The 19,809-nt window shown below is 45.1% G+C and overlaps 1 protein-coding gene across 1 annotated transcript in view; it reads left to right on the top strand.

Annotated features, from left to right (window-relative positions):
- ATP9B (ATPase phospholipid transporting 9B (putative)) overlaps positions 1–19,809 on the top strand; it is a 154,254-nt gene that overhangs the window by 68,507 nt on the left and 65,938 nt on the right. Inside the window, exons 9-11 of the mRNA XM_068993543.1 lie at positions 1,240–1,320; positions 5,189–5,264; positions 11,746–11,822. Of these exons, the coding sequence (XP_068849644.1) occupies positions 1,240–1,320; positions 5,189–5,264; positions 11,746–11,822 (234 nt within the window). The remainder of the gene's footprint in view (positions 1–1,239; positions 1,321–5,188; positions 5,265–11,745; positions 11,823–19,809) is intronic.

Raw genomic sequence — 19,809 nt, 5'->3', positions numbered from 1 at the left:
TTTTTCTTTAAGAGAATGTTTTTCTTTAAAGATTTGGAATGTCCTAATAACTGCTTTGAAATTCTCATCTGGTCTCATTCTAATGTCTGGTCATGTCAGAATTAGTCTTCATTGATTAGATTCTCCTTGAATGTGGATCTTGTATTCTCATTTCTTCTTGTGTCTGGACATTAGGATTGTGTCTTCAACATAATGATACCTTGTAGAGACTCTGGATTCTATAATGTTCTGAAGAGTATTGGGTTTCTTATTTGGTTTGGTTTGAACTGGTGTTGACTGGACTGAAATCAGACCCCCACCTCGTCTTCCCTGCAGTGGAGAGCCATGGGGCTCTTTTGCTCCTTCTGGCTGAGCTGGAACCTGCCTGCATGAGGGGCTCGGGACTCAGGCCGAGAGTGTGGGGCTCGCGGCACCTCCTGGAGCTGCCCTTTGGGGCTTTACCTCCTCTGTGGAGCTTCAGCATCTGTGATCTGACCTTCGTTCTTCACGCCTGGAAATCTGCGGTTTTCTGAGTGTTAGCAGCCATGAGGCAAAACAAAATAGAAAACAAAAGCCAAACTTACAAAAATGGCAGACTGTGTTGAGGGATCCCCCAGATCCCCCCCCGTTTTGATGCTTCTCACAGGGGACCCCCAGGGCTCAGCATGTGCGCCTCACTGCCTTGGTTGCTGCCATGAAAGGGCCCGGAGTAGTTAGCACCGAGAACAGGCACGGGCTGGCTTCGCAGGAAGACAAGTCGTGTTCAGGAACTGGTCAGGAGGCGTTCTGAATCTTCAGACTTTTCAGATAGCATTCCATAGCTCCAGCACTTCCATCCTGCCCATTTATCTCAGGCACGGTCCAGGGCAGGGCATCCCCTTTGGGGACAGTGGCTTCAGTAATTAGACTGCTGCAGGAGGTGTGTGTACAGGAGGAGTCTTGGGAAGTGGGTCAGGCTCACATTCAAGCTCATGGTCCATGGGGTTAGTGCTAGGTGCTCCTGACCGCTCCCGACACAACCTGCCATGAGGTATAGCAGTCGTCCTTTAAAGTCAAGAGATCCCCGCACTGCTCTTGAGCTTAAAAGTGGTAGTTTCTTTGGGTTCTTTTGCATCACGATTCATAGTACTGGCACACAACATATAAGAAAATCACCTCTTTTGGTAAATGATATATGAAAAATATTAGCTGGTAACTGAGAACTTTCCAAGTAGTTTTGTTTAATTATCATGTAATTAATTCAGATATTCTGTATTCCAGGACCTTTTTTCTATCAACGCTTATGTTTATGCTCAGAAGCCACAACTGGATATTCATAGCTTTGAAGGCACATTTACAAGGGTAAGTTAAATCTTTTGTTAGATGCAAGTATATTCATTGTGTACGTTAAAAACATTATAGCAAACCTTTATTTTGAAAGTGTAATTAAATCAAGAATCAATTCAAACAAGCTCTGACCTAAAAAGTGAAGACTTAGAGAATATTTCAGGTTCTTAAATTTTCCTGTGTCAGATATTTCTTTGAAATACATTAAGTACAGTTTTTCTGTTTTTAGCATATTTACTCTTAAGAAGATCCTTCTCCCTTAAAATATTATGAGTCAGTAAAATGAAGTAATTCAGCTGTTTCAGTTATTATTTTGGACAGGATGATATCCACATCATTTCTTGATTTTCACTGACTGGTTGGATGGATGTGTGTGTGTAAGTGCACATCTGTTTTCTTATGTACATACATATATTTCATTCTGCATTCTTTTCACTGGTGTTTTGGTATACCTTTAAGTCCCTTCTTCCCTCAATTATTGTTAGGATTTAGTAACTTTTGGATTTAGCACCTTATACTGATGCTACAAATGACTTATAATACTTAAGGGATTTTAATATTTACAATTGTAGTTTATTTTTAGTTGCTGCAATTATTTTTAAAGATTTCTGGTAGTACACCCATCTTTGTCTCACTCTTGGTCACATACAAGGGTTGGTGAACAGTTGTGATCATTTGAGGAAGCTTGAAATGGCAACCCACTCCAGTAATCTTGCCTAGAAAATCCCATGGGCGGAGGAGACTGGTGTCCATGGGGTCACAATGAGTCAGACACAACTGAGCGACTTCACTTTCACTTTCCTTCTTTCTTACTAAGGGCATATTGTGTGTCGGGTAATGAGCAGAGTGGGAATGTAGACACGAGGAGGAGGAGACAGGCATGACTATATGACTTTATTTCTGCAAGTGCTGCCATAAAAGTAGCTGCAGTTTATTCATGGCCTCACAGCCTCTCCAGAGTGCCCAGGCCAACGGTGAGAGCAGACAGCATCACCTGTCGCTAATATGCGCAGCGTAAATGTGGGAGAGACTTCTGAAGACTGCATTTTCCTGTGAGTGGGGAAGAGGTCCAAATGCACGGATAGTGTCAGAGCCCAGACCTTGATTGCATCTGGGCTTTTTGTTAACTTGTGCGAATTACTGCAGGCTCTTAACAGTACAGTTCATTGCCTTCATTTGATGTTCCTACCAAAGTTTTTTTTCACTCATTATTATTATCATTGTTTCACTCATTATTCACTCATAATTATTTCAATCGTGAGTTTTAGATTATTTCAGATGGAAAAATCTTTGCTTTTGTGTGCATTTTTCAAAAAGGAAAGAAAAAACCATGTTAAGTGTAACTTGTTTTGTAACTGGAGCTTAGTTTACCAAAATAACAACTGAACATTTTAAAAAGTGGTATCTGCTTATATTCCTTTTTTATAGTATAATGTGTCAATACAAAGGAGAAAATATGTTTCTTTTGACTCAGCCTGTGTAATTTGATAAGAATCAAAGATTGATTAAGGTGTCCTGTGGCAGTAGACATTCTATATGTCACTGCCCATGCAGAGTTTAAGGCAGACATGCATGCTGTGATTACTGTCCATTCCCTTGAAACAATGTCAGGTTTACATAAATTATGTGCTATATGGCATTTAGTGTTATATAAGTGATTCATGCTATTATTATCGGTATCATTAATTTTGCTTATTGTTAAAGGCATAGCTATTCTCTCTGTACTTTGGAGTTTAAAACTGTAGCCAGTTTTGAAATATTAACAGCATCTGTGGTCCTTTAACATCACATTCCCACTTAATCTTTTTTATGCTGCATTTTCTACTGTAATTTCCTTTGTAAACCATAGCACACTTACCGTTGTTCATGTCTTTTTGAATCAAAATACTCTCCTTTTAAAAAGCATATCCCTATTGTTTGTTAAATAGGATGCACTATTGAGAAAACAGCTTGAAATTATAACATTTTGCACTCTCCCCCTCAAGGCAAATTTTATCTTTTCAAACTATATAACATTAAGAGGAAGGAAACCCAGAGAGAAAGTTATTTAGAGATAATTTCTTTCCCATCATCCCAGTCTGTCTTCTGCACTATATGAGATTGGTAAAGAACTATCCTTTACAGTAATTTTCTCAATATTAGAAAAATGTTTAATGTTTAAAGTCCATCATTGTTGTTACAGAATTGAAAGCAAACTTCATAGGCACTGTGTATTCTTCAGCACATAATTGTGTTAGAAACTGACAAAAGCACTTACGTGATTAAAGAGTTCTGGAAAAGTAATGGGAGCACCAACTTAAATTTTAAAGCTAAATTGTATAGAATTGCAGTTCAGAAAGCTTTATAACAGTTTTGTATCATTGTTCAGAGAAGATATTGATGTGTAGTTTACTTTTCTAGGTATTCTCTTTGTTTGGCTTTGATATCAGGGTTGTCCTGCCTTCAATTTTATCAGTTGCTTCATAATTGTCTTTCATTTTCATTAGGACATGTATGCGTACTAAGTCACTTCATTCATTTCCAATTTTATGCGACCCCATAGACTGTAACCAGGCAGGTTCCTCTGTCCATGGGATTCTCCAGGCAAGAATACTGGAATGGGTTGCCATGCCCTCTCCAGGGGATCTTCCCGACCCAGGGATTGGACCTGCATTCAAATTAGTTACATCCGTTGTCTCTTAAGTCTCCTGCGCTGGCAGGCGGGTTCTTTACCACTGCACCACCTGGAAAGCCCCATTAGGAACATAATTGTTTTTAATTGTCATATCATTGTGCCTTATTTAACATTTAATTAATACATAATGTCTCCTGTGATCCTTCTGTCTGCTCAAACTGCCTTGAGTCCCTTTAGTGAATTTTTCATTTTGATCATCATACTTTTCAGCTCTTGAATTTCTTTTGGTTTCTTTTTGGATTTTCTGTCTCTTCATTCACATTTCTGCTCTGTTCATACTTCGTCGTCTTGACTTTCTCCACATCTTTGTCTTTAAACATCTTTAATAGTTTTCTTTTAAAGTCTTTGTCTAGTATATCTGCCATCGGGTTTTTTTCAGGGATAGTTAGTTTATATTTTTCCTTTGAATGGCGCATGCTTTTCTGCTTCTTTTATGCCTTGTTACGTTTTGCTATTCAACAAACATTTGGATATAATGATGTGGTAACCCGGAAGTTAAAATCAGGGCTTGCTGGGGCTCTGTGTTTGCTTTTGTTGGTTGTTGTTTGATTGTCAGCTCAGCTTGAGGCGTGAACTTGATATCTTCTTGTGTCTTTTCTGAGCCTTTTCTTGGGTATGTGCCGTTGTTTTCTGTTTTTTTTTCCCCATATATGCCGTTGCTTTTGAATGTCCTGGTCTTTAATATCTGGCTCCCAAAAGGGGAAAAAGAGAAAAATGGTGGGGGTTAACAGAGCACTGGTCTTTGAAGCCCCCTGGAGATCACTTCTCTGGGTGGGGAGTGGTAGCAGCAGTGGCCACCTGCCTCGCTGACTGCATCTCTGCCACCCAACGTGGCATCAGCGCACAGGTTCCCGATCCTGGAGCACAGGGTCCTTTTGTCCACCCTGACTCTCACAGGCGGCTCCAGAAACGTGTGGCCTCTGGAACTCGCCACCCTTCACCAGCTCCAGATTCCAAATTAGTTGCATCAGATGGATTCTGTCCCTGAGGTTGTTGTCCAGATGGGGGATCATTCCTGGTGCTTCCTCCTCCACCGTCATCTTAGAAGCCTGTATAACTCCTGTCTTTTTGCCTATTTTTTCACTGCTTTTTCTCTGCTTGTTAATTGAATGCAGCTGGTGGACTTGTTTTAACACTGTGGATATCTGAAGTATGAATAATAAAAAAGTTGCTAATTTGCATTTTTCTTTCTTTTCTCTCCCTGAATAGGAAGACAGTGATCCACCTGTTCATGAAAGTCTCAGCATAGAAAATACATTGTGGGCAAGCACTGTGGTTGCATCAGGTGAGAAAGGAGTTGTGGTTTTAGCTTGAGTTTGCACGTGTAGGAGATGCTTTATGTGTTTAAATGACTCCAGACAAGTGTATGTCACAGTGCTTTCATCACAGGGGGACCTCATGGGCCTGGCCGGACAGTCTGCTCTGAGATGAGCCCAGAGTCAGGCCCCTGTGTGGTCCTCACACTTTGAGGAGAAACTGAGCCACACGGAGGCTGCTGTTTGTGGGGAGAGAGTTCTGACACCTGTTTCATGACTTGTCACTGTGCCTTCAAGAAGGTGGTGCAGCAGAACCAGTCTGAGGTTAGGGGGCAGCTGGTGAGTTTAGAGGGATCTTACAGTGCTCACCCATCTAACAGCACAAGGGGTCGATGTGGTGGGTTGTCTGTGGGGAGGAAGTGTTAGATGAGACAAGGGCCTGACAAGGTGGATCAGATCAGCCCTTTAAGGGCCAGGGTTGCAGGTTCTTTCACGTGAAATCGGAGTATGTTGGTATATTTTTAGGGCTTCCCCAGTGACGCTAGCAGTGAAAATCCACCTGCCAGTGCAGGAGATGCAAGAGATGTGGGTTCAGTCCCTGGGTCAGGGAAATGACCTGACCCCTGGAGGAGGAAATGGCAACCCACTCTGATATTTTTGCTAGTTGTCAAACAGGCATTTACATATGCATTTCATCAAGTGGATTTCTCTGGGAGGTGTGCCTCCCCCTTTCAGAAGGTGGTTGGCCCTGTGGATGGTACCAGGAGGCGGCAGCCGGGAGCTTTAGGGTGCTGGCAGGGAGGATGCAGGACTGTCTGTCCTGCTGTCTATTGCCAGTGCAGCCCCCCTACACCCGGGGCTTTGTGTGGGGTCTCTGCTCCAGACCAGCGTGTGTGCCAGAGTCCTTACAGACCCTGTCCTCGGGAGCTCACGGCAAGAAAGACAGTAAGGAAATGAGGCAAAGGCAGTTCCCTGGCAGTCCAGTGCTTAGATGGAGAAGGCAGTGGCAAGCCACTCCAGTCCTCTTGCCTAGAAAATCCCATGGATGGAGGAGCCTGGTAGGCTGCAGTCCATGTGGTCGCTAAGGGTTGGACATGACTGAGCTACTTCCCTTTCACTTTTCACATTCATGCATTACAGAAGGAAATAGCAACCCACTCCAGTGTTCTTGCCTGGAGAATCCCAGGGATGGGGGAGCCTGATGGGCTGCCATCTATGGGGTCGCACAGAGTCGGACATGACTGAAGCGACTTAGCAGCAGCAGCAGCAACCAGTGGTTAGGACTCAGTGCTTTCACTTCTGGGGCCCAGGTTCAATCCCTGGTTGGGGAGCTAAGATTTTACGATCTGTACGGTGCAGCCGAAACAAAAGGAAAAAAAAGAAAATGAGACAGATCACCTGAGCTTTGCTGAGTGTCTCAGAAGAGTGCAGGGTGCCCTGAAGACAAACAGGTGAAAAGCTCACCTGTCAGGGTCTGAAAGGCTTCTCTCTGAAAGGTACACGTGAACTAGATTTAAAAACAGACGGATGCGCCCAAAGGAGAGGATGCAGTGAGAGACTGGAGCCTGACCGCTCAGCACTGACCACCGGCGGAGGCCTCATGGCAAGGGCATCGCAGGCTGAAGACAGTGGTCCAGGCCTGTGTGCCCAGCACGCGGAGCAGGGCATTCTCTGTGTGTCTGAACGCATGTGTATGCACACAGGTGACAGGCTGCTCCTACAGGAGAACACCTGTCCCTCTAGAGCAGAGAGGAGGAAGTGTGATAGCAGACAACTCTTCAGGTATTACTTTTTTGTGTCATGATGAATTTTTAGTGAAAAGACAGAGGAAGTAAGGATTGCACACCGTGAGAGACCTCAGAGATGCCTCCTGAGTCCCAGGTTCAGGGCTGTGCTCAGATGCCACCACTGTCAGCAGGGTCACGTCCCCAGGCTGTGTGCAGCTGGGCCAGGCTTGGAGTCCAGGCCTTCACCTTCAGCACTTAGCATGTCGTAGCCTATGGGGAACACTGCAGCATCCACAATTAGGTACCTGGTCACAGATGTTACGTTTCCTGCATCTAGGTGTTGTGCACTATTTTTTTTTCATTATATTGATATGTATTCTTATAAAGGATCAAGATTGGGTTTACTCATAAAGATATTTGAAGATTCTCTTTGTTTATAAATCCATTTCATCTTTGTTCCTGCATGTTTGTTAGGCTGTTCCCACTGGTCCACAGTCCTAGTGACTTGTGTGCTTCTCAAAGAACCGGGCTTGTGGGCCCCAGATAATTCCCTGTGCACACCGTTTCTCTCCTGACCTCACTCCCAGCGTGACCTTGGCAGGTGGTGTAGCTCCCAGTTGTGAACCGTGGCATTGCAGACACACACTTAGGTATGTGTGTGTGCATACTACTGCAATTACTGCATAGGTAACCCTTCTTATTAAGGTACAGAATACACTTGCTGGAGTATTTTTTCTTCTTAGAGACTGTTTAGGTTGTTTAAAACCGTCCATTCCAAAAGTTTAAATAAAGCACATTTCATTTTAATTTCTATTTAGGAATTTTTAAAATGCAAACTTTTTTCATGAATTTGAAATCTTTTAACACATGCTTAACTATTTAAAAGCCTTATTAATGTGAATAATTTTTATTTTATATTACTTAACTCCCATATACTGAAGTATGCTTAAAATACTTTGGACTTCCAGAAATATTATAGGAACTGTTGTCTTCTTTCACTTGATTACAAATTGAGAAGGAAAGACGAGAATTTTTAAAAATCTTATTCTTCAAAGGTTACCTGTCACTACTGTACATAAAATGGGTGACTAGTAAGACCTGCTGTGTAGCACAGAGAATGCTACTCGATAGTCTGATGGCTTGTACAGGAAAAGAATCTAGAAAAGAGTAGACAAGTTTTATTGATTATCATTTTGTTTTATTTATCAGTATGTATAACAGATTCACTTTACTGTTCATTTGAAACTAACCCTAACATTGTAAATCATCTATACCCCAATAAAAATTAAAAAAGAGAAAGTGTCAATTGAATTCAGGTTGCTTCCTGGTGGAGTAAACTCAGGTCTTCCTTCCTTGTAGGAACTGAACGTCTGGGAACAAGGACTAAAGTTGACAGACAAACACAAGGACTGAGGGCACCAGAGAGGGACAAATGGACTTCCCAGGGGGCCGTGTTCCTCCCCCTTGTTGGTTCAGAGAGCCAGGAACCCACCATGTTTCAGTGACAGGTGGATGTCAGCATGCGATCATAAGTGGCTGAGCCTGGAAACAAAAACGAGTCCTCAAGAGCAGGACCGCTGGGCGTGTGTGCCAGACAGGTTCAGGGGGAGTCCCAGAGCAGGATCACTGGGTGTGTGTGCCCAGACGGGGTCCAGGCTGAGCCCCAGAGCAGGACTGCTGGGTGTGTGTGCCAGATGGGGTTCAGGGTGAGCCCCAGAGCCAGACCGCTGGGCACGTGTGCCAGACAGGTTCAGGGGAAGTCCCAGAGCAGGATCACTGGGTGTGTGTGCCCAAACGGGGTCCAGGCTGAGCCCCAGAGCAGGATACTGGGCGTGTGTGCCAGACAGGGTCCAGCTGAGCCCCAGAGCAGGACCCTTGGGCGTGTGTGCCCAAACGGGGTTCAGGCTAAGACCCAGAGCAGGGTATTGGGCATGTGTGCCAGACGGGGTCCGGGGCAGTCTCAGAGCAGGACCGCTGGGCCTGTGTGCCAGACAGGGTCCAGCTGAGCCCAGAGCAGGACCTCTGGGCGTGTGTGCCCGGATGGGGTCCAGCTGAGCCCCAGAGCAGGACCAGTGGGCGTGTGTGCCAAACGGGGTCCAGCTGAGCCCCAGAGCAGGACTGCTGCGTGTGTGTGCCAGACGGGGTCCAGGCTGAGCCCCAGAGCAGGACTGCTGCGTGTGTGTGCCAGACGGGGTCCAGGCTGAGACCCAGAGCAGGACTGCTGGGCATGTGTGCCCAGACGGGGTCCAGGCTGAGCCCCAGAGCAGGACTGCTGGGTGTGTGTGCCCAGATGGGGTCCGGGGGAGTCCCAGAGCAGGACCACTGGGTGTATGTGCCAGATGGGGTCCAGGCTGGGCCCCAGAGCAGGACTGCTGGGTGTGTGTGCCCAAACAGGGTCCAGGCTGAGCCCCAGAGCAGGACTACTGGGTGTGTGTGCCCAAACAGGGTCCAGGCTGAGCCCCAGAGCAGGACTGCTGGGTGTGTGTGCCAGACGGGGTCCAGGCTGAGCCCCAGAGCAGGACCGCTGGGTGTGTGTGCCAGATGGCGTCCAGGCTGAGCCCCAAGAGCAGGGCCGCTGGGTGTGTGTGCCAGACGGGGTCCATGCTGAGCCCCAGAGCAGGACTGCTGGGTGTGTGTGCCCAAACAAGGTCCAGGCTGAGTCCCAGAGCAGGACTGCTAGGTGTGTGCCCAAACAAGGTCCAGGCTGAGCCCCAAAGCAGGACCGCTGGAGTGTGTGTCCGGACAGGGTCCAGGCGAGCCCCAGAGCAGGACTACTGGGTATGTGTGCCCAGACGGGGTCCAGGCTGATACTGATAAATACAGTAGTGAGAGTAAATATTTGAAAACTTACATAAGAATTTAATGAGTAATTTAATGTTAAGAAAATTGGGACATATATTGTCTCAAAGATTTTTGTTTCTCAATAATTTATTGATGTAGTATTTTACAAAACTAGTCCTCTTGACCACTTAGAAATTTAAAAATAGAACTTGTACCATATAGTTTGCAACACTCTTGCTCTGGAGACAGTTTAGTATCAGATGTCAGACAGCAGGGAAACCCCTTCCCCTCAGGTGTCCCTAGAGACTGGACCGGAGAGCACGGACAGAAAAACAGGATGGAGTTCGAGAGGCAGGAACTGGGGGCAGAGAACAGGTACCAGCCTGCAGCTCGTGATTCAGACTTTGGTCTTGAGGGGCGTTATTGCTCCCTCTCACCTCCTGTGGCCCTACTCCTCCCCTGATGTGCCCGTTGGTGGAGCCCTGACTCCGTGCAGCTCTTACTGGTCACTCTGTGTGTCCGCCATTGGCAGAGTGGGAGTCACACAGGGCTCAAGACCACAGTCAATGCAAGCCTCCCAGCTTCACCAGGGGCTTTCAGTTAAAAAGGGAACAAAGGCATACTTCTAAGAAGGAGCAGACGTGACTTCGGAGGATGTCACGCTGAGCGGGTACCTGGCATCTTCTGCCTTTCCGGGGTTCTATGGAGGGGTGAGAGAGTGACAGCAGCTGTCCTGCTCCCATGGACCCAAGATCACCACGGCCGCATCTGCCCCACAGGTCCTGCCTCAGCGCTGCAGATTCCACAAGCCACAGTAAAGAGATAGCAGAGGCTCGTATAATTACATGGTTAGTTGTGCAGTGGTTGACTTCAGTCAGTAGTTTAGACATTGTCTTTCTCACCTCAATTATATTTCTCACCTTCAAATTTTGTGAAAGTTAGGAATATAAATTACTCATAGCAGCAGTTCACAAAACAGACTTCCATGTTTTTGTGTTTAGGTATTTTCACTTTTTTATTTGGCTGCCTCAGGCCTTAATTTTGGCCCACAGGATCTTCCTTGCATTTTGGGGAAGATCCCCTGGAGAAGGGAAAGGCTGTCCACTCCGGCATTCTGGCCTGGAGAATTCCATGGCCCGTGGGGTCACAGAGTCGGACACGACTGAGTGACTTTCACTCATGCCCTGTGATTGCCCTGCAGCATGTGAGATCTTAGTTCCCCAAGCAGGGACCAAACCTGCGTCCCCTGCACTGCAAGGCGGATTCTCAACCACCAGAGCACCAGGGACATCCCCATGGTTTTTAAGTTGATATTTCAGAAATGAGTACCTCTGATCTGAGCCTTTGTAATCTATAGGTCATTCTTGGGGTATTTTATCGTTCTTTTATCTTAAGCTTGATAGAGCACAAAGTTAACAATTTCTTTCTGACATGTATGATTAGAAAACCAAACTTTCAGAAGATGTAAGTAAAAGCGACATACAAATTCCAAAAGCAAATACTGTCTTTATAATATTTCTCTTACTGTTTTCATTGTCTGTGTGCTGAAATGTCCACAAAGTTTCTTGTACCTGGTTGTCCTGAATCTTTACAGTGGAAAGATGCTCTCAGACTCTTGTTCAACGGAAATGGCTCACCTGGTACCATGTTGTTTGTGGTCGCAAGTTTGATCAATTTAATGTAGGCTCTCTCAGTGTAACTTCAGTGTTTAAGTTACCATTTTAGTAGGCATTAGTGAACGGACAACTTCTATTGTCACACTTTCTGTTGTTACCAAAGAGAGTGCAATTCATTGCGTGAGAAATCAGTTGAGTTTTTCAAAGCCTGTTTTTAAAGTTAAGATTAGATTTTATTGAGCTACCAAAATTAAATATGCTATTAGATAAATATGTATAGAATCAAATGGTACATTAATATTTTCCATCAAATGATTAACTCGGAGGTGTTAGCCCTGTGCTTACCGTTTAAGTTTCTCTGTAAGGGCCACTGTTGTGTTTTGCAGGTACTGTAATAGGTGTGGTCATCTATACTGGAAAAGAGACTAGAAGTGTCATGAACACATCAAATCCAAAAAACAAGGTAGGTTAGATGGAGCACTGACTGCTTTAATGAGCGGCCTCCGCTTTCCCTGGGAGAGGACGGGCGGCTCCGGGCAGCTCGGTCGTGTTAGCTTCATGCATGTCACAGGAGCAGGGCTTCCTGTGTTGGTGATCTGGGACGTGGATTCTCTGTGTAACAGCAAGCTTGTCTGGAAGAATTTTCAGAACTATTTTTCTTTGCTTAATCAGAGTTTTATATATCCCTTAAATTTTCATTGTTGTATATATAATTTGCCCATAATTTAACAGTTAATTATGGGTCTTTTAATTTCTCCTCAATCTATTTATTTTATAATTTGCACTCTATTTTTATGTTGATGGTTCACTTAAAATGAATCTGTATTAATGTTTTTATGGTATTTAACTTGATAGTGTATTGTTAAAGTAATTTTAAGTTATTTCCATTTCAGAAGAAGCATGTTGAAAACTAGATTTTAGTTTTAAAGACTGCTAGATTATATTCCTAAAATTATATTCCTATTATAGTCCTAAAATTGTTATTTATGTAGTCATTGTGTATATAAGTTAAATCATAACAAAAAGTTTGAATTCTCAGTAGTTATTATTTAAGTAACATGTTTTGTATCAAGTCATAATATATGCTAATATCTGCTGAATGAGAAGCTCTTTCTTACTGCATTTTACTCATTTTTCTTTGAAATATAATTTGTGTGTATCTGAGTAGAACAAAAAGTCCTCTTATGGAGCCGTGCCTGCTATGTGAGTAATTAACAGAAGAGCTTGTCTTCTGTAGGAAGTTTTATAACCAAGCGATAGAAATGAAATCATTCTTTGAGAAGATACCTTTTAGGACAGGATGTGTCTCATTTTTTCAGCTAAATAGTATTTTAAAAAATAGTTAACCCTTCGGAGGCTAGCAAAGCATCCCTGATTCTCTGAATGGTTGGGCCATTTGCAGAGCCGCTTTCCGGCGATGACCGAGAGCAGGGGTCACCAGTGAGGTCGATGGTGCTCATGTCTCTGTGTCTGTTAGGGCTCCAGGTGTCTGCCTGGCGCGTGTTTACAGAAGTCAGAGAAAAAGGCTGTGCTACTGTTGTTTTAGTAGAAATTCTGATTTTGATAATGGGGAGAAATAAATCTCATCAATTTATATAAACCAAGTTTTATAAACTTTGCTTTAATTTGAGCAAATCAGATATATGTCAGTAATTCTGCAATAGAGTTAAATTGTTTAAAAATAAATTATTATACTAATGACAAGAGTTAGCATCACATACATAGTTATGTGTGTTTTCCAGCAAGTATAGTGTTTTTCTTCTCTTCAGTAGGCGAAACTGGGATGTCTAATAATGCATGTATGATTTCTAGGGTTTTTTCCTCAATCATCGTCCTTTCACATTTATGATGCTATTTGAGGATAAATTTAGTTGCAAATATTAGCTCTAGAGTCTTGAGGCTCTTTGCTACAGCTCTAGCTCTCCCTCAGCCCTCAGCGCAGCTCGCCTCTGTCACTCTCCCTGCCTGCCCACGGCCACTTCTCTTCTCAGGTCACCTTCGGTGTTGGCTCAGTGAGCTGTTCCCTTGGGTGCCAGTGACCTTTCCTGGGTTTATGATGCAGTTAGGAACTCTGACCCTGGAGGCCTGGGCTAGACTCTGGGTGTTGCCACTGACCAGCTCTTTGCCTCCGGGCACTCGATAGATGTTGCTTCTCCTTATTACCTTTCTATGAGGTGAAATATTAAGTCGAAATGAGTGCCCAAGCCCCACTGCCAGTCAGGACACACCCCCAACAGCTCCTGCCCTGTCAGGCCCCGTGTCTGCCTTCCCCCCTTCCTCTGCTCCTCCTCTCCTCCTCCTCCTGGTTTTAGACAGCCTTCTCAGTGTCCTTGGGTTAGGAAAAGCGTCTTGGTTCTGCAGGATTGGACTCGGACCCTTGCTCGGACACTTGTCGGCCTCACACAGGGAGCGGACGTGTCCCTTCTGTGGCCGCACCTTCCTGGGGCTTGGCCAGCATTTGCTGCCGTCCTTCTGGTGGGAGGCCCTCGCAGTGCTCGCAGCTGCTCACAGGCTGTGCATGTGGTGTCGGGAGCCTGCACAGTGGCCCCCAAGCAGACGGAGCCGGCGGGCCGCAGAGCGGGACCTGCCTTGTCCGCGCGGGGCTGCTTCTCCCGAAAGACATCGGGGTGATGAAGCACCAGCTTGACATGGAAGCAGTCTTATAAATCAAGGAATCATCTTAGGAGAGAAATAAAATCTCTCAATGTGCATAGGTCATTAAATCTTTCTAAGTGTTAAATGCTAGATTTATAAGAATAAAATTCAGGGAAATGTTACAAGCATGCTACAGTGAGCAAAAAGTAGCTGATGTGATTTATTTAGGGTGAGTTGATGTGTGTCGAATGAAAAGAATGTGTAATGTTTGAATCTTAAACAGAGAAGGGGAGAAAGAAATGTTTAGTATTTGTAAGACATTATTATCTGCAAACTACATCTCAGTAGCTTCCTAAACCAGCTCATTTCTGGATTTCACAGAAACCTAGTGGAAACAAAAACTAACCTTTAAAACGCTTTGACTTTCATCAGACTTCTTCAGGGAAGCCACACTGTTCCTAACCGTCCACTCTGAGAGCTGCCCTGTGAGTGTCTGTGGGGACATTGAGGGATGGAGTGTCAGGTGGAAGGGCACACACCAGACGTTTCCTCTCTGCTTGTGTACACATCTGACGCGTGGGCAGGTTCTCTGCTCGCCGCAGCCCCTCGTGGACCTGTCTGGAAACACACCCCGGTGACTGTGGGGATAAGAAGCTGGCATGGCAGGTTGTACACTGCGTCCTGTCTGTCCAGTCAGCAGTGCAGCCGTGTTCTCTTGGCCCGAGCACTGGAGTGACCGGGGCCCTGCGGCCTGCCCCAGCCTTGGAGATGGAGAATTGGGGATGTGTAATGCCGCGCGCTGCTGCCCACCCACAGTGTGGTTACGGTGAGCTTCCAGGCCTTTCACACAGAGCTGGAACGAGAAGTGAGGAACCTCACAGAGCCTGCAGGTGCCGGTCGTGAAGGGCTGAGGCAGAGGAGAAGTGAGAGGAAGACGTTGCTAGAGCTCGGGCAGGCTGCGGCAGGTTGGCGCTGTGGATGCCCTGGGGAGGAGAAGCTGAAGGGCCAGCAGGTGAAGGAGCAGGGCGTGAACGTCCTGCAGAGACCTGTCTGGGTGCGGAGCGGCTGGGAGTGCTCAGCCGGTGGGGAGCGGGGAAGACCGGGCTGGCTTCTAGGCCAGGCCCGAAGCACCGGAGGAGCCGTGGGAGTGAAAGCTGACCGGTGCCTCCGTGGGGAAAAGATTGTGTTGATTTTGTTTCTGGTGAGAAAATATCACAAGACTATTGATGCTTCCAATAAAAGAAAAGACAGTCTTAGTTTACACAGAGAAAAAATATGTTTTGGAAGAATAAGTTTTGTAGGCATCTGATGAGTAATTTAAATATACAAACACAGAATTTCTTAACAAGAAATTATATACTGTAATATGGAGAACAGTTACCATCTAAAATATGGCCTGGCTTCTTTGATTTTGTAAAAAATATTTACACTCACAGACACAGAAAACAAAGTTATGGTTACAAAAGGGAAATGAGGGGGTTGAGAAATAAGAGAGGAGGTTGGGATCAGCATACACACAGCACTGCATGTCACCAGCAGGGGCCTAGCGTGCAGCGCAGGGAGCCCCTCCAGCGCTGTGGAAGAGCCCGAAGAAGACGGCGCGTATAGCTGTACAGCTGAATCGCTGTGCTGAGGACCTAGCCTAACACAGCACGGTGAATCAGCTGTGCCTCAGTAGAAAATAATAAAAATCAAAATAAAGATTCACAGTCATCAGCTAATCTGCCAGTATCTCCCCACTCTCCCCCCGCCCCATTGCTCCATATTTCATTTGTTTCCTACTTCCATTGTCATGAATCCAGAAGGGTCATGTAACTTTAACTGCTCTGAGTTCCTAGAATGAAAACCACTACAGTTAAAGCACTGTTAGTGGAAAGTTAGTGATGATAATTGATGTAGTGAAATTGATGCAGAACAGGATACGAGTTTGAGACTAAAAGCATTGAGATTATTGCTCAACCATTCAGGCCCCTAAATTACTGAGACCCAGCTGCATCTTAGAGTTCTGGTGGAGCCAGTAGCGAGTATGTGGTCTTCTCAAGCTGATTGTCAAGACCCCCAGAGCAGAAGTGGAGAATGGTCTGGTCCACAGTTCCAGGTTGTCAGGTGGGAGCACCTGAGGAATAGAGGGGTGACAGCTTCCCATATCAGACAGTAACTACCCACCGACCCCAGCAGGCAGCGAGGTCAGTGCCACGTGGCCCTGTACATCATCACTCTCAGTACCCACATCCACTCACAAGGCCCTCCCAGGCTTCTGCATACGGCACAGGTGTCCATCTTTGGGAAGCCCTGAGCCCTCTGGCAGTACCCCCAGGCACTCTCTGCAGTCCTCAGAGTGTGAGGATCACTTCCCCTTTGAGGCTGGGCTTCTTGTGGACCAGCCTGTGTGCTGTGTAAAATATCCTCCTAGATGCGTGTTGGATCATTTGACCGTTTAGTACTGGTTATTTCAAAAAATATACTTTAAAAGTTACATACTCAGCTAGTGTCCAAAGCCTTGTGGGAGCCACTCTCCTTTTTGTCTTCATTTTGTCCGTTTTGTTCTCCAGCAGCTTTTTTAAAGACAAGTTCAGACAGCAAAGGAGGAGAGGAATGCAGTCACTCATGGACCTGAACTAGGTTTCACAAGGAGCCCACCTGCTTCATCGCTCTGTGGCGGCAGATATCATGGGGTTTTATCCCAGGGTGTCCTTTTATACAGCAGGGAGCCTGGCGCCTTTCAGGGCTCAGCCTCCTGCCTTACTCTGGCCCCTGACCCGCACCCCTAGGTTGAGTGGCCCTGGGTTGGTGACATCAGCTTCCCATCCAGGCACTGATCTGACTGAAGTCCCCCCGACCCCCAGACTTCCGCAGTCCAAACCTCTGGGGTCTCTGACACACACCAGAGACAGAGAGCCACTGTCCCAAGTGGACGCCACTGTCCCAAGTGGACACCACAGTCTCATAAATGAGGATCCTGCATAGATTTATTGGCTGTAACTGAACTCCATGACTTGCAGACATCCTGCTTAAATTCATCCTTCTAGAATGGCCTTGAAATTCGTTCTGTAAATCCAACTTGATAATTTTATAATCAGAAATACTGTTTTATCCTTATTGCAGGAGCTTATTAAAATACTGTTTAAAATGCAGCATGTTTTATTCAGACGTGAGGATTAAGAATAAATCCTAAAATGTAATTAGAGTGGAGGAAAGTTCTAAAAAAAATTCTTAGAGCTTCTTGGAATCAGAATGTTCCCCTTGTAGTGCTCACTGAGGCAGATGAGAAGCGGGGATTGGTGTCCACACAAAATTCAAAAATTCTGTTTTAAAACTTTGAACAAATCAAAAGCTTATATTATAAAGCAGTTACTTTTATAGTAATATTTGATGAAATTTTAAATTATAAGGAATACAGTTAGAGTAATGGACTGTTTTATAAAGCCTAGCTTGAGATATGTTTAATAAGATGATACTTAATTACATTTATGAGGGAAAAATTCTTGCAGGAGGTTAAGAAAAATCAATTGTGACAGGTTGCCATTTTCACGCCATTCATAATAATAAGTTGCTCAGAGCAAGAACAGCAAGGATGAAATGATAATACAGCTTGCTTCCAGCAGTTATTATAATCCCTTGGGCATATTGATTTGTGTTTCTAATAAAAAGATGCTTTCAAATGTCTCATTGACAGACAGGTGATATGTGCCATTATGTGAATTAGAGCCTCTTTTATCTGAATAGTTGTAAAGGCATTTGAGGTAATAGAGCCCAAATAGGATCAGCCATGGTGTACTTTGCAAGTTGAAATATCAAAGACTGTTTTGAGACTAGCTCTTTTATTTTTAAAAGAGCAGTTTATTAATATTTTAAAAGTTGTGTTTTATATTAAAATTTTACAGTAGAAAGACATTACTCTCTTCTTGTGGTTGTATACAATCACCGCACCCCTTAATTGTTCTAATAGTTGCCTTCTTGAGTAATAAAATATTTTTGGACTTAAATACTTGTTTAAAAATGGGATCATGTGGTTCACAAAAGAGCTACATGTTGTGGAATATGGTATTACAGTCAATCCACAGAGACAGAAAGGCTTCGGGAGTGCTTTTTTTGGATAACTGTTATTAATATTAACAAATCATAGTGTTTCAAAGCCTCATCAGGAGAAGATTAACTCAAGAAACAAACCTCCAATAAAGTAATTCAGTGGCACGTAGACAAGACCCCGTGTGGCCCTCGGAGCTGTGACAGCGCACACCGCCTCGTTGCACTTGTTCAGCCACGCACTCGGATATTACAGCTGCTCACAATTAAAAGTTGTGTTTCTTCATCAGCAGTGTGAATATAAATAAACTTATAATTTCAGGAAGGCAATACAGAGGCAAGACGCTGAATGAAGAAGCAGTCCTAATGATAACCTCTGAGACATGATGCTCTATCAGAGTGTACAGCGAGCATCTCAACCGGAAAACTTGGATTCAGGCCCTAGTTCCTTTTAAATATGAATTTGATTGTAAGGCAGGTGTTCTGAATAGGAAACAGCATATTTGTTATTTAAAGTAAATACTTTGTACCACTAAAAAGACAAGTTTTCACATTAATTTCTGAATGAGGTCTTACTTGTCATTTGTTGTATATAAAGTAAGTAGTAATTGCTAGTATGTCAAGACCTTGATGCTGGGAAAGATTGAGGGCAGGAGGAAAAGACGGCGACAGAGGATGAGATGGTTGGATGGCATTATTAACTCAGTGGATGTGAGTTTGAGCAAACTCCGGGAAATACGGAAAAACAGAGAAGCCTAGCGTGTTGCCGTCCGTGGGGTCACAAAGTCGGACACGACTGAGTGACTGAACAACATTTCTGAACTAAATTCCCTAGAATCGGTTTCTTAACAGAGAAGTACAGTTTATTCAAGAAACAAATAACTGTTTGCATAAGTGCCTTTGTATTTTGAAACCCTTGATCCCTTGTCCTGGGGCCATGAAGACTGTTGGAAATAAATGGGACTTGTGATGACTGCTTTATCATGACATTTCCATCTTAATTTATATAAGCTCACAAAACTTACTCCCAGGAGCATTTCTGATGAAGGCCTTTCAGTGTGGGTGAGAAATACGGTCTGAAAGATGTAGTGAGATGGAAAATGAGCAACTTGGAAACCTTCTGGATAGAACCAGAGTGGATGGATGACTATGTCGTGAACAAAGACAGCAGAGGAAGACGAGGTTTTCCTATTGTTTTCAGATTCTCATGGTACATTTCACCTTCCCAGGAGGGCTGGCGCCCGGGGACCGTGGTGGGTACCTGGGGTGTAGTGCCCTAGGTTGTTAGGCAGAGGGGGTCCCTTCATGGTCACCGTGAAGAGAAACAGGTCATGAGCAGCGTGGGTTCAGAAGCAGACTTGGTTGGGGAAGATTTGAAGCCAGGGGTCAGCTGGAAGAGAAGGGAAGTCACTTGGTTTGCTTGCTGTATGGGAAGGCAGGGGGCATGGGCAGGACCCTTCTGCCCCCACCGTGCTTCCTGCTTCTTGAGAGAAGCTAGCCAGGGGAAGACTTGTCTGCCCCCCAGCAGGGTGTGCGGGGTGCCTGTCTGTGGGGCCATCATGGGTAAGGACCCCAGCGGGGGCATGGAGGCGTGAGTTCCAGCCCAGCCCCTCCCGATGCCCGCTGACTGTGTGTGTGGGAGCACCTGGCCCGCTGCCACCCATGGGCCCTGGCGACGCTGGTCTGGTGCCCACTCCAGAGGCAGCCTCAGGCTCCATGTGTTGTCCTGGTACCGCTGCCGTCTCAGCCTCTTGCACGGTGCCCACCCGTTACTGAATGCTCACAGTACTTAGTGGTTCATGGTTTTCCCCTCCATAGTTACTGTTTTC

This window comes from Capricornis sumatraensis, chromosome 21, assembly GCF_032405125.1.
Source record: "Capricornis sumatraensis isolate serow.1 chromosome 21, serow.2, whole genome shotgun sequence".
Lineage (NCBI taxonomy): Eukaryota > Metazoa > Chordata > Mammalia > Artiodactyla > Bovidae > Capricornis > Capricornis sumatraensis.
Note: the sequence above shows the minus strand (reverse complement) of the source record. Positions and strands in the feature narration are given on the sequence as shown.